The 13,269-nt window shown below is 48.4% G+C and overlaps 3 protein-coding genes across 3 annotated transcripts; 1 reads left to right on the top strand and 2 right to left on the bottom strand.

Moving 5' to 3' along the window:
- Positions 1–3,525: 3,525 nt before the first annotated feature.
- Positions 3,526–4,080, bottom strand: LAJ45_05089 (uncharacterized protein; the record flags this gene model as incomplete). The annotated part of the gene is made up of 2 exons (XM_046114662.1): positions 3,526–3,920; positions 3,981–4,080. 2 exons carry the CDS (start codon positions 4,078–4,080, stop codon positions 3,526–3,528), a joined length of 495 nt encoding a protein of 164 aa, XP_045972211.1.
- A 1,395-nt stretch (positions 4,081–5,475) lies between these two features.
- On the top strand, positions 5,476–7,135 carry LAJ45_05088 (uncharacterized protein; the record flags this gene model as incomplete). Its single annotated transcript, XM_046114661.1, has 7 exons — positions 5,476–5,700; positions 5,775–5,811; positions 5,905–5,975; positions 6,052–6,446; positions 6,520–6,587; positions 6,650–6,680; positions 6,754–7,135. The coding sequence occupies 7 exons, from the start codon at positions 5,476–5,478 to the stop codon at positions 7,133–7,135; spliced, it is 1,209 nt and encodes a 402-aa protein (XP_045972210.1).
- Positions 7,136–9,033: 1,898 nt separating this feature from the next.
- LAJ45_05087 (uncharacterized protein) lies at positions 9,034–13,260 on the bottom strand (the record flags this gene model as incomplete). Its single annotated transcript, XM_046114660.1, has 5 exons — positions 9,034–11,317; positions 11,422–12,003; positions 12,072–12,096; positions 12,159–13,075; positions 13,133–13,260. The coding sequence occupies 5 exons, from the start codon at positions 13,258–13,260 to the stop codon at positions 9,034–9,036; spliced, it is 3,936 nt and encodes a 1,311-aa protein (XP_045972209.1).
- Between the last annotated feature and the right edge of the window lie 9 nt (positions 13,261–13,269).

Raw genomic sequence — 13,269 nt, 5'->3', positions numbered from 1 at the left:
ATCGAGAGTAGGTACACTAATGCATGTACTCGCGACCAGCAACAAGAACCCGAAAATGCACGTCCTAACCTGCAACTTCCATTGGAGTAGAAGTCAAAAATACACCAAAGACTTGCAGCTGCATATTCGGGTTCTTGTTGCTGGTCGCGAGTAGTTGGATTCCCACTAGAGTACTCGTATGTACATGTAGGTACATGTAGGTACTCTACCTTAAGCTTATGTTTGAACTTCTGCCGAAACTTCAATCAACATAAAACAATCTAAACGCAAGCTAGTGAAGCTGGGGTAAATTACTTGTACCTAGATGTAATTCCACCTTATTGAAATTCCATCCCTACGAAACTTCCGACGTTCAAAGGAAACAAAACCTGTGTTTTGCTAACAAATGTCGATAAAGGACAACAATGGCAGTCGGTCAGTTGGAGGAGCGGCTATTTGGTCAGTTGAGAGAGCAGGTGCTTGGCCAGTCCGGGAGCAGGTACGTGGTCTATTCATGTAGAGTAGTGAAACGATACTTGTCTTTATCGTGAATTAGCTAGCTAAAATGCAGCTAACTAAACTCCGTCCCTTACAATAAATCATGTTCTAACAGTTTATCAACAAACACTTCTCTCTTCAAATGCCATACCTACGATGCTTCCCGCAAGATATGGACACCGTGAAAAATGGAATTATATTAGTTCTTACTGCAATCTGGTTTCGCACCAAAAGGCACCACTCAAATTAGTAAGTATTACTTAGCAATTGCCACGTGTGTCTTGATGCTAAGTCTCGAAAGTCAGAACATATATATACTGAGTTATTAAGGAACGTACCGACGCCTCTGGTCTCATTCATCATCTTTACGCCATCTTTCAAGTCTAAGACTATGTCTCAACCCCAGCCCCTCAGCTACTCTGTCTCTCGGATGAGATAACGTGATGGCAAAACTCTCAAGCCCTCAACATGAACGAATACGACATACGGAATTTGAAATCTCCAGGACATACTGAGACTCATTTTGACTCGCCATACTTCCAGGCATATTCCACTGTCTTGCAGTCGAAGTTAGGGCATTACGGGATATTCCACTCGGCATACGAGAAATCACAGTTTTTCCTCCACCCACTAAATAAGTTCCACAGTAGGTACATCTGTCTCCCCACACATATGCGACACAAGAATTTACTATACTACATGTAGGTACATACTCGCGCTGCCGGATTGAAGCCGCCCATACAAAAAAGGCAAGTGATCTAGAGACTGCAAAAAGGCGAGCTCTTGTTGGCTGTCAGATCACTCGCTTCAGTTCTTTGTGCGGCTTTAGACCGGCCGCGCGGGTGCGTACTCTGCCATCCTTCACCACTCATCGAGTGATACAAACCTCGGTATCCTGCGCCGGCTAAACGCGCTCCCAAGGAACTGTCAAATTAAGGTTTAGGGTTCTATGCTCGCCAGAAGCGGAGAATTGGCGGTTCTAGATCCCCCAGCCCTTCCATTGCGACGTTGGGGAGAAAAAAAAAAGAAAGGAAAAAGGAAGAAGAAAAAAAGCCATCCCTGGTTGGCTCGAACCCCAGATTTAATCAGTTAGGTGCAACAGAGGCTTTTAAATCATCGACGGCGACATCACCTATGTATATGCCGTTTGCTATCGAATTTCAATCTGCATGTATTCCATTTAAGCCAATAATAACTAGGAGCCGACAGCGATATATTAGATCTAGTCGAGGTATCGACCGCAACGGCTACTAGCTGTTTGCAATTAATTTATCAGAATGGATCTAATTGAAGGAAGGTCTTTGGGCACTCCAGTACCGTACGTACCTATGTGGCGATCCTTCAATGACAGGCGAGGAAAATCACCTACTTGTGTCGGTTGAGCACTCTATCACATGGCTATTCGCAAGAAACCATGCGTGTAGGAGACCACCGGACGCTGAATTCCGCAATAAGGCTGAAGGGGGGTAAAATAGGTATGCCTGCTCCCCACATACGCTTGGTACTCTAGTTGATGCATGCAAGTACTTCTCTGAAGAAAAGAAGATAAGTATTCAGCCCACCCTCTGCCAACTGGAGAAACCGTGTAGTCCAACACTAATGAGACTTGATCTCGGTCAATAGATGTCCCTAGTGCGCCACAGTCCTGGAAACGGGAACGCATCTTCATGACGCTGCTTGCCCGGACGCTGGCCGGCCCCCAACACCCCGTTCCAAGGTACCCCTGATTCGATTTCGAGCCTTGTCCCTTGCATAATGCGCGAATTTTTGCTGTGTATCGCACGGATGGATGGATGGAAGGCACTCTGCTGTAGAGTACCTACTCTAGACATAGGTAGTTTATATATGCACATCATATGCTCTGATCGGCATATTGTTAGAGTACTCTATTCCACACAGCAAAGTGCCTGTATAAAGAGGAGAGGAGTAAAATATTCAGTGGGGGAGGGAGGGGGGACTATGGTGACTTCGAGCTTGGAGGATATGTTCAAGGTTCGTTACCTTATCCGATGTTTCGGGTCACAGGGGCGTGATGTATTGTATGTATCCCTTCGTGTGTTTTCACGACCTGGCGCTAATGGGCAGCTTTTACTCGGTAATAAACCTAACCCTCATTCCGTGAGCCTTTTGCTGTAAAGTCACCTTCTGTGACCCTCCTATACCTTTTTCAGGTGTCTCCACTGTCTGTATGTAGCTAGAGTTTTTGAATATCACCACGCCGTCGCGGGCCTAATATGTCTCCAATTTTGCTCTGACGCACGAAGGGATATAGAGTACAGAGTCTGGTAGAATTATTGCGAAAGTGGGTTTTCCGTGACTCGATAGTCCTATTGGCCCTTAAAGGAATTTCTGCAGTGAGCACGGACCAAGAAGCCCACTCTTTTAGTTCTGACTTTCGCAATAATTCTACCAGACTCTGTAGAGTACTAGTAGTTAGGGGATCGTCACTAGTTGGTTGGTCGGTTGCGCTGAGACGACGGGCCCAATCATGTCGCAGAGGTCGCACGCCATGTGGTACTCGCGTCAGGGAAAAAGAACCAGAACATGCAAGGGATTATTTATACCGGTACTGGATTAACCATTTTTCGAAGGGCTTACAGTCTGATTGGTCAAGGGCCATGACCCCTAACCCTGACTGACTCCTGCATGGCAACCAGTCCACCCCACCGCTGCTGCAACGGAAGCACTACGGTTCACGCCCTGATATTATTGGAAAGTGGTCTCTGTACATAACTAATTTAATGATATGGTATTATACGACTGAGAGAACTGGGAGACCGAGGAGGTGGAAGGCAGAGGAAGAGGTGGAGGTGGTGGAGGCAGTAGACCTGTAGATCGATGGGGTGGAGGTCAACGGGGAGGCGGAGGGAGTGGAAGGGGTGGCAGGTGGAGGGCGGCGGAGCGGGAGCGGGAGGTATCCAGTTGGGAGGGGCCGGGGGAGGTGGGGGGGGGTGTTTGGAAGGTGTTCCCTCCATCAAATGCTTTTAATATTCATATTTATTTAATACTCATACTCGGGCTTTAAAATCATGTATTTGATACTATAATCTAACGTCCACTGGGCCACTCCCAAGGTCTATACACTACCCTACCCCCTCCCCCTCCCCCTCCCCCATCCCCAGCCTCTACCCCAGCCTCTGTCCCAGCCTCTGCCCCAGCCTCTGCCCCAGCCTCTCCCTCAGATCCCCCAATTATAGCCTTTTTTGGTGACTGGCGTCCCTTATGATACAAACCGAGTGCCCACTCAATATACCATTTGGCGCGACCGATGATATCTTTGGTTTGCTGTTCCAGGCCGGTGTTATTTTTGATCTGGGTGGAGGCTTCGGCTATCATATTCGCCACAAATGCCGGCTTTTTCTTCTGGAGATTCCCCCACCGCACATCATACGCCGCATCCGCACCCTTATCCGCCATCTCGCGTCTATACACGCCCCTCACGACTAACGCACCGTACGTCAGCCCCACAAACCCCCGCCCGCCAGGTTAGCTACCAGACTCACCTCCTCTCAGCTCCAGCTCTTCCCGCTCACTCAGTCCAAGTAAGGCCCGGACCGTGTCGGGGTGACATGTTGTGAACGGATCAGGTTTCGGGATCTCCATATGTGGTTTGTTGCGCCTGTACTATTGAGGGCTATATTTCTGCGTTAATATCGCGATGGTACGTACGTACGTACTGTCTCGGTAACGTATTGCGTAAACCTCAAGGGAGATGTGGACGTACGGGGGGGATATGTTGGTCACCGAACCCGTTATGTATGTATGTAGGAAAGAACAAGGCTGTGCATATGGGAAATCTTCTACTCCAAAGATCACTGGATGATTCCTCTCCTCCACACACAACGACGTGTGCACCTAATATATATATATATATATATATATATATTTTTACTTCACGAGGCTCCGAGATATTACATACCTCATTTCTTCATCCCATCCAACCACAACCGAATAAAGGAAGGGAAGAAGGCCAAGACAAAAAAAAAGAGCCTCATTTAAACGCAATGTTCTAGTTCGCTAGTGATGAGCAGGGGCTACTACTCTACACTTACTACAGTACTACGTTCGAGAAGGGCGCTGTTCTACTCTGCCTTACATGTAGTTACTAGTGCTAGCTCTACTCTCTCTAGAGGAGAACAGAGCACATCCCTCCCTGCTGCTCTGCTCTTCTCTTCTCTGCTCTGCTCTCCCGGGCACGCCGGGATAATGTCGCAGTGCAGCTGCCGAGCCGAGAAGCGATCTGTGGGGGAGAGGCACGGGGGATGCTAACCCCAATCTAAATAGATTCCCTCGGTCTTCGTCTTGCGTGGCCTGCAATATCTTCCGGGAATGCGATACAACATACAATATACAAGATACATACAACGTCCACACACCCATATATCCATACATACACACACACAGTTGGAGATTTCAATGAGCAAGCTGCAAGCAATTAATAGAGGCTCTATCTCAGTGTATCATAGTAGATAATCTAGATGTTTGAATATATCTACATATCTCCATGCACACCTAGCTTGTCTCTCCCAACCCCTCAACCTGTACAACACGTAATGTCGATGCGCGGGAATCACAAACCTCCGACTATGCCGATTCAGCGCAGCGCAGGCCCGCAGGGACCCCGTTCGTCTGATCTTCATCGCTCCCATACATACACGTAGATCCGGTGTGCCGGTAGTGTCTGGCACACACACACACACACACACACGCACTCGCTCACTCGTGGCTATATACATTTAAGCATCATTTATTTGCTAGGTTATTTTTTCTTGGTCCTTCTCCCGCACCCCTGGGGGTTATATGATTCCACTCTACATATATATATGTACATAACCGGGGGGGGGGGGGGGGGCACCCAGATTTCACATCTAAAGTTGTGCCGTTTTCATAACCCCCCTCTCCTCCAGACTGCTTGCTTGCTTGCTTGCTTTGCTTGCACACTTTGACCCCTAGCTAGCTAGCTCACCTCACCACCCTCGCTGATCGCCGGTGATGGCAATGGATATACAGCATGCTGCGATTCTACTATCTCGATATGACAGAGCGGCCGAGGCAGCAGCAGCCGCCGCAGGGCTGAACCACGACAACCGGGGGCCGGCGCTCGTGGCTACGTGCTTGTCGTTTGGGATAGTGATGTTGATTGTTCTAAGTGCGCGCATCTACTGCCGTGCGGTGCTGCTGAAGAAGATGGGTGCGGATGATTGGTGCATGGTTTTTGCTGCGGTGAGGAATTGCTTTTTTGGAAATTCTGGTTGTTGAGTTGGGGGTAATGATTGCTGAGAGGGTGCGGAATATAGATTGTTGGACTAGGGTTGATTGCGTGTGCTCTTTGTGGTATGTATGTTGAACTGGGTGTGGTGTGGTGATGGTGGTGTTTGTGTGGAGAAAAAAAAAGGTGGAAAGTTGTTAATTCGGAATTGTTCACAGGTGTTTATATGACCGGAGCCGGAAAGCATCGCTGGGACATAACCTGGCAAGACGGCGTAGCTAGTCAAAAGGTAAATACCCTCCTCCAGCTATCCACCCTCCCCAACCCGCAATCCGCACCACTAAAAACCCTCATGAGTAATACAGATTGGTCTCGCCGCCCAAATATTCTACTTCATCTCCCTGGGCCTGACCAAGGCCTCCCTCCTCCTCTTCATAATCCGCCTGCAGCCCTCCGAACGCATGATCCGCACCTGCTGGGCCCTCCTCACCCTCTGCACCGCCTTCACCATCTCCGCCTTTGTGTCGTCATGCCTGCAGTGCGTCCCGCTCTCGTACCTGTGGGACCAGGTCAACCCGTTCCTGGCGGGCACGATCGAGCACCACTGCGTCGACCAGAAGGCGCTGCAATATGCGCTGCCGTCGATCAACATTGCGACGGACTTTCTGGTCTGGTTGCTGCCGATTAAGCTGATCTGGAAGGTGCAGCTGCCAAAGAGGCAGAAGTGGGGACTGGTTATGGTGTTTTCGCTGGGTGGGCTGTGAGTGCTGAGTGCTTTCCGACGTGATGCGAGTGCGGAGTTGTGTGGTCTGACATGGGCGTGGAATATTTAGGGGTGTGCTTGCGGGTATATTGAGACTTTGGAGTGTCGGAATGGCCGTGAAGGGGCAAGATCCGTCCTGTAAGCTCCATCTTTGTCAATTCCTTCTCTCAAGTCCAGTCACTAACCACCACTACGTATAGGGGATTACATCGACCTCTCCGTCTGGTCAAAGTAAACTCCCCCACCACACCCCACCCCACCCCACCCCACCACCCGACCATGTCACATGCTAACCCAACCCTAGCGTCGAAGTACTCGTTAGCATCACGTGCGGCTCCGCCCCCGCCGCCCGCCCCTTCTTCTCCCGCTACCTCCCCAACTTCCTCGGCGGCACGCCCAACGCCAGCGCCGGATCCGACGAGCCGCACGCCTTCTCTCCCAACGCCCCGCGCAACATCGGTGCTGCCCCCCGCTCGCGCAGTAAGCAGAACCAGAGCGACACGTACATCATGCAGTCCTTCTCGCAGCACGACTCGACGGAGGAGTTTGGCATCCGCACCAGGATCCGCGGCGGGGATGTGGAGAGTGAAGCGGGGAAGGAGGGGGACGGGGAGGTGGATGGCGAGGCGGACGGGGAGGCGGTGAATAAGATGGGGGTGGGGGTCAAGGTGGAGGAGAGGGTGTGAGTTTTTGTCTGCGTGTGTGGGTGCGTGGCGTTTGGTTGGGGTATAAAAACCTTTGTTTTGTTTTTGTTTTTGTTTTTGTTTGGTTCTGGTGAGTGAGTCATGATATATCACTCGGCTATGAAAGAACCCTTTTAACGTGTATTTTTATTTTGTAGCCTCGGAGAGAATCTAGAGAGAGAGAATCTATTAGTGGTGAGGAATAGGTGGGTGGGTGATGTATATATATAATGCTCAGACGAGTGGATGTATGAATACTACATATTTTACCATGTCCTTCCAGGCTGGCTGTTCGTGATCGAATCCAACAACACATCACATGTACCACGTTATGGCTAGATCTAAATGGGATGGTAGTGTTGGATCCATTGGGTCGGGCCTCGTGGTTGACACAGATATACGGGTATCTGCCTATTCAAGATCTGCACCACCCCTCCCGCACCGACAGTGAGGTGGTACCAGTCGCTCCCACCCACCATTTACCACCTCTAAATGTAGGTACACTTACTACACAACCCCTAAGACCCCCGCCACCAGCCAAAGCGGCACAATAACGCCCCACATACACACATACACACATACACGTGGGAGAAATACTATTATAATTATACTTAAGCTACAACCCTATGATGTCTCAGAACCGTTATTTCCAGCTCTTCGGCGATCTGTGTTTCATAGCTTACCTTTAGGACTAGAGTACTAGCTATAGTTACTCGGTATATGTATAATACCTACATACATACATATAGCTAAGTCTATGCATAAGTTGGGAATTAAACGTGTACCTACATATCGAGCACGTTTTTCACACCCGGGATTAAGGAGCCGGGCCGGAGGAGAAATGCACGTGGGGTCATGCACTGGTGTCTTACAAGTTATAATAAACGGTGTTTACCCTACCCCACAGCTTGCAGCCCTACATACACAGATCAACATCTACATGCATGCATATGCACGCGGATCCACAGGGCCGGAGCTCGATCACGTCACTTTGTGACCGGGAGTTTGGGATGTGTTGGTTAGTGTGTAGGGTATTGCTCTGTCTGGGATCTGCAGGAACATGGCTCTACATCTTATTATTGGAAAAAAATATAGGGCTTATCAGGTAGAGGGTCTCAGGTACTAAAAAAACATGCAGCGTGCATGTGCATAGTACTAGCTATTGGGCGGGAACTGGGTGCAGGTGGTAGATATCCTGGTGGGGATCTTGGGCTCTTATGCATCTAGAGCTTATATGCCCTACCAGAGTTGGGGGTTGTGCTTTGGGTGTGCTTGTGGAAGGCTACATTGAGTTATAATGGTGAAGATCAAGGTAGAGTTATGCCTTTCCGTATGATAAGTAAAGTGAGTCTACCATGCACGAGAGCCGGAATCCTCCGCACACACCCTTCTATTCTATAAACACCTTGACGTCAGGTCGGTCGAGTGATATTTGGCGATTCAGATAAGTTCGGTTCTTACATTCGTATTCATTCCACACTAACCACACGGCCAGTAGTACTGATATAAGGTAAGAAATAAAGAGTCATCAGTATGACATTGCCCCGGAACCCTAACTTTCGCACTCTTAGATAAATGAAATTGTAAATAGAAATTTGCAGTCTGTTATAGAAACAAATAAACAACAAGCTAAATGTAGGTGTACGAGTCGTAATGTAACGATACCGTGCAAGGAAATAATAGTTGTGGAAATAAAGAGACAGAGATTAAGTAGAATGAGAAGGTGAACCAAGACGAAGGCTTACGAAACATTAAATTGAAAAGAGAGAGAATAGGTGGATGGCTAGTAGCTTTTATTGTCTTCGTATCTGGTTCTGAGGGATGGTCGGTCGGTTGTTGTAGTTTGATCATGAGACGTTGATTGGACATAAAAAGATTGATAGAAGAGTGGTGATGATAATTTAAGAGTTCGAGCGTCCCTCATTTGAGATATCTTCGCGGGCCCCGGCTTTCACAAGCAACTCAAGAACATCTTGACAGTTCGAGTAACGCGCTGCTTGCAGGGCATTGCCGTACTCTCCACCCTGAGCGTTGACATCAGCCCCTCGATCCAGGAACATCTGTACGGTCTCCAGGTGCCCTCCTTGTGCAGCTACTTGCAGGGCATTGCCGTAGAATCCACCCTGAGCGTTGACATCAGCCCCTCGATCCAGGAGCATCTGTACGGTCTCTAGGCGCCCTCCTTGTGCAGCTGCTTGCAGGGCATTGCCGTAGAATCCACCCTGAGCGTTGACATCAGCCCCTCGATCCAGGAGCATCTGTACGGTCTCTAGGCGCCCTCCTTGTGCAGCTGCTTGCAGGGCATTGCCGTAGAATCCACCCTGAGCGTTGACATCAGCCCCTCGATCCAGGAGCATCTGTACGGTCTCCAGGTGCCCTCCTGGTGCAGCTACTTGTAGGGCATTGCCGTAGAATCCACCCTGAGCGTTGACATCAGCCCCTCGATCCAGGAGCATCTGTACGGTCTCCAGGTGCCCTTCTTCTGCAGCTGCATACAGGGCATCGCCGTACTCTCCATCCTGAGCGTTGACGTCAGCCCCTCGATCCAGGAACATCTGTACGGTCTCCAATTGCCCTCCTTGTGCAGCTGCATACAGGGCATTGTCGTACTCTCCACCCTGAGCATCAGTCCCTCGATCCAGGAGCATCTGTACGGTCTCTAGGTGCCCTCCAAATGCAGCTGCTTGCAGGGCATTGCCGTACTTTCCACCCTGAGCATCAGTCCCTCGATCCAGGAGCATCTGTACGGTCTCTAGGTGCCCTCCAAATGCAGCTGCTTGCAGGGCATTGCCGTAGCGTCCACCCTGAGCGTTGACATCAGCCCCTCGATCCAGGAGCATCTGTACGGTCTCCAGGTGCCCTCCTTCTGCAGCTGCATACAGGGCATTGCTGTGGAATCCACCCTGAGCGTTGACATCAGCCCCTCGATCCAGGAACATCTGTACGGTCTCTAGGTGCCCTCCTTGTGCAGCTGCTTGCAGGGCATTGCCGTAGCGTCCACCCTGAGCGTTGACGTCAGCCCCTCGATCCAGGAGCATCTGTACGGTCTCTAGGTGCCCTCCTTGTACAGCTGCTTGCAGGGCATTGCCGTACTCTCCACCCTGAGCGTTGACATCAGCCCCTCGATCCAGGAACATCTGTACGGTCTCTAGGTGCCCTCCAAATGCAGCTGCTTGCAGGGCATTGCCATAATCCCCACACTCTATAGAAAGATCTGCCCCCTTCTCTATTAGAAACATTGATGTCTCCGTGTTCCCAGCTGAAGCAGCAAGACACAGTGGAGTATGTTTTCTATGGTCGTAAGAATTGATCGAGAATCCTCTCTCCACAAGGCGTTCGACGGTTGGTGTTGATCCTCCGTAGGCAGCGTGGTGTAGGGCTTCTTTGTAACTCTCATGGTTGGCGATCGAAGTCTCTAATTGATGAGATCTTTCGAAGAGGTGAAGAATATTGAATGATAAGCAATAATTCAACGAGTTGATAGACACCGCCCCCCGAAATTCCATTCTAGCCATCTGAAAAGCCGCTAGAAGATTATTTCCATGGTTATTATCGAAAAACTTGTCAACTAAACCAGCCAAGGGCTCTGGTAATTCAGGAAGGTCGTGGACATGCTTATGCCAAAAACCTGCTGCATATTTTATCAGTGGGAAATATCCCTCGAGCATGTACCAATTATCTCCACGGCCCAATTCCGGTAATAACAGATATTGGAGGCAGATTTTTGCCAGTTCTGCGTGGTTATTTATGGTAATTTCGTATTTTTGGAGAAAGGTCATATCAACGCTATCAATTAACTTTGAATCGATGGAAGTGAGGAATTCTTGGACCGTGTAATGAAAAGGCCGAAAATAACCACCCTCAAAAATAATCAGATTACAGCAGGCTTCGAGAAGTATTTCTGCGCCGTCTACCCGATTCAAGTCTCTGTGTTTTGTTGTTTCGGGTTTGATAGAAACCGCGGTTGCTAGTTCTTTATGGCTGAGCGGCCTTTTAGCGCAAATGACCCACATCAAAGCCTGTCGGGCCATCTCGCGTTTGGCCGGAACCTGTTTGTCGATTCTTCTTAAAATTCGGGTGTACGTTGCATTCATGTCTACCGGAAGTGTGTCCAGAGCTATGGAAATATCTTTGGCCGATGGTTGCTCGTAAATATAATCCAATTGGTATTTAACCCATAAAAACCTATTCATTGTTAAATCAAGTTCAAGTTATAGAGCGAGGCGTTGTGGGTCATGTGACCCGCATTTGGGGTCACAACCTGTAAAACAATAATAGAGACAACTTACATCCCACCCGATTTAGATGTTAGGGTGCCTATGATTCTTTCCTTGAGTTCTTGACTAATGGTAACCCCTCTCATTTCTTTTGTTCGCCTTTCGACCTCATAATTAACAAAGGTGGCGATATCGGCGTCGGCCTTTGTTACCTCAATCTGGATTACGGAGAATCCACACCGAGTGAAAGCGTCTTCAATGTCCCCCTCCCTGCGACTCGTCACAAAGACCTTGAATCTCATAGAAGAGTCCTTAGTAAACTTTTCAATCATGGCGAGAAATTCCTTTCGTTCCTCGAATTCGTCCATTGCATCCATGATAATAAATACTTGATCGAAGGTTTTCGATATATCCAAAAACTGAGATTCGAGCTTCTCTTCGGTTGGAAATCTTGCATCGCGATGGTACGTTTTATATAATTGTCTGAGGCCGCTTGGTAGAACTTTCTTTTTGCGAGCAAGCTGTTTGATGATTGTGGAAATGATTTTGAGGTATTTTTGAGATCCTTGATCCTGGAAATTGAAATATATAAATGCGAGACCAGTCCGGCTATCCAAAGAATATTTAGTCGAAATTGTTTCTAGGACAAGAGATCTATCAAGATATAATCATTAGAACTGTCACTTTCAATTTTAAGGTCCGAAAAAATTGTAGGTACTAACGCTAAAACTGACTTTCCAACGCCAGCTTTTAAATGTTAGTTTGAAAACAAATCAATCCTATTCTACTTCGGGGTTGGGGTATCTTACGACTTCCGTGGCACCATAATAAAGAAGACTCTTTGCAATCATCCCATTGTTTAAACTTCGGAGACCCAACAAGCCAGTCCCCAGTATCCTGATACCTTTTCAAAAATATCCGGTTATGATCATGGTCAAAGTCCAATTCTGAGAGCCATGATAGCACTTTATGTCGGATATCATCCTCTTTTTCCTCCTCCTCCAATCGCTTTTCGGAGCGTAGGTATTCATATTCTTCGATAGAAGCTGTCCGAACCACGATTTCAACATGATTCCTGAATTCGGAGAGCAAACAATTGAAATTATCCTCGAATGGTTCCCATGTAATCTGCAAGAATACTCGGAATGATACCCAGCGTCTGGGGTTCCCCTTATCATCTACGAAAACCCCCCTTGCGCCTGTGAAGAACTTGAGTAGATCACCATATGCAGCAGAAAGTGCCTCTTGTATTAGCTTAGATCCGTTAAAGTAGTCGGCATATCGAGATAGGTATCCTAAGTGGCCGGTCAAGTGCTCCATCATCTCAGCCAGCTTATTGAAGAAGTTTATAAATCTCAGTCCGAGTTGGATAATGAGCTTCGCGCCCCCTACAACAAGTGAAGAAATCTCTGGACTGTGTGCGATCATGATCGATAATGGTTTTAGATATCCGTCAACAGCGGTTAAAAATCCCTGGATTCGAGATGCCCATCTGCGAGCATTACTCGAGCCTTTGTGGGTTTCATCGTAGTCCTTAATTCTTTCTATGAGGCTATCCGATGTGATAGTAATATTGCTGTTGTTGAATACTCGTCGCTCCTCGGGGGAAAGACCGTCTATGTGTTTTTTCAGAGCCAGGGCAAAGGCGGGATTTTCTCTTTGCACAGGCAACGGAACCGGTGGGGGCAATGGACTCGGCGAAGGCGGATTGTTGACTGCCAATGTACTACAATTTATCAATTCAACTCTCCGGATCCTAGCCTAAATTTATATAGGTCCTTACGAGTTTGATGTTGAAGCCTGTATCCCTGTCGGCGGAGGGATCGGGCTAGCAGAGCTACTAGGCCTTTTGCTAACCTGAGTACCGACGAAATTTCGGTACCGTTTACGGAACTCGAATGGAGTCGGCATTCTCGGGCT

This window comes from Morchella importuna, assembly GCF_003444635.1.
Source record: "Morchella importuna strain M04M26 chromosome Unknown Morimp01GS013, whole genome shotgun sequence".
Taxonomy (NCBI): domain Eukaryota; kingdom Fungi; phylum Ascomycota; class Pezizomycetes; order Pezizales; family Morchellaceae; genus Morchella; species Morchella importuna.
Note: the sequence above shows the minus strand (reverse complement) of the source record. Positions and strands in the feature narration are given on the sequence as shown.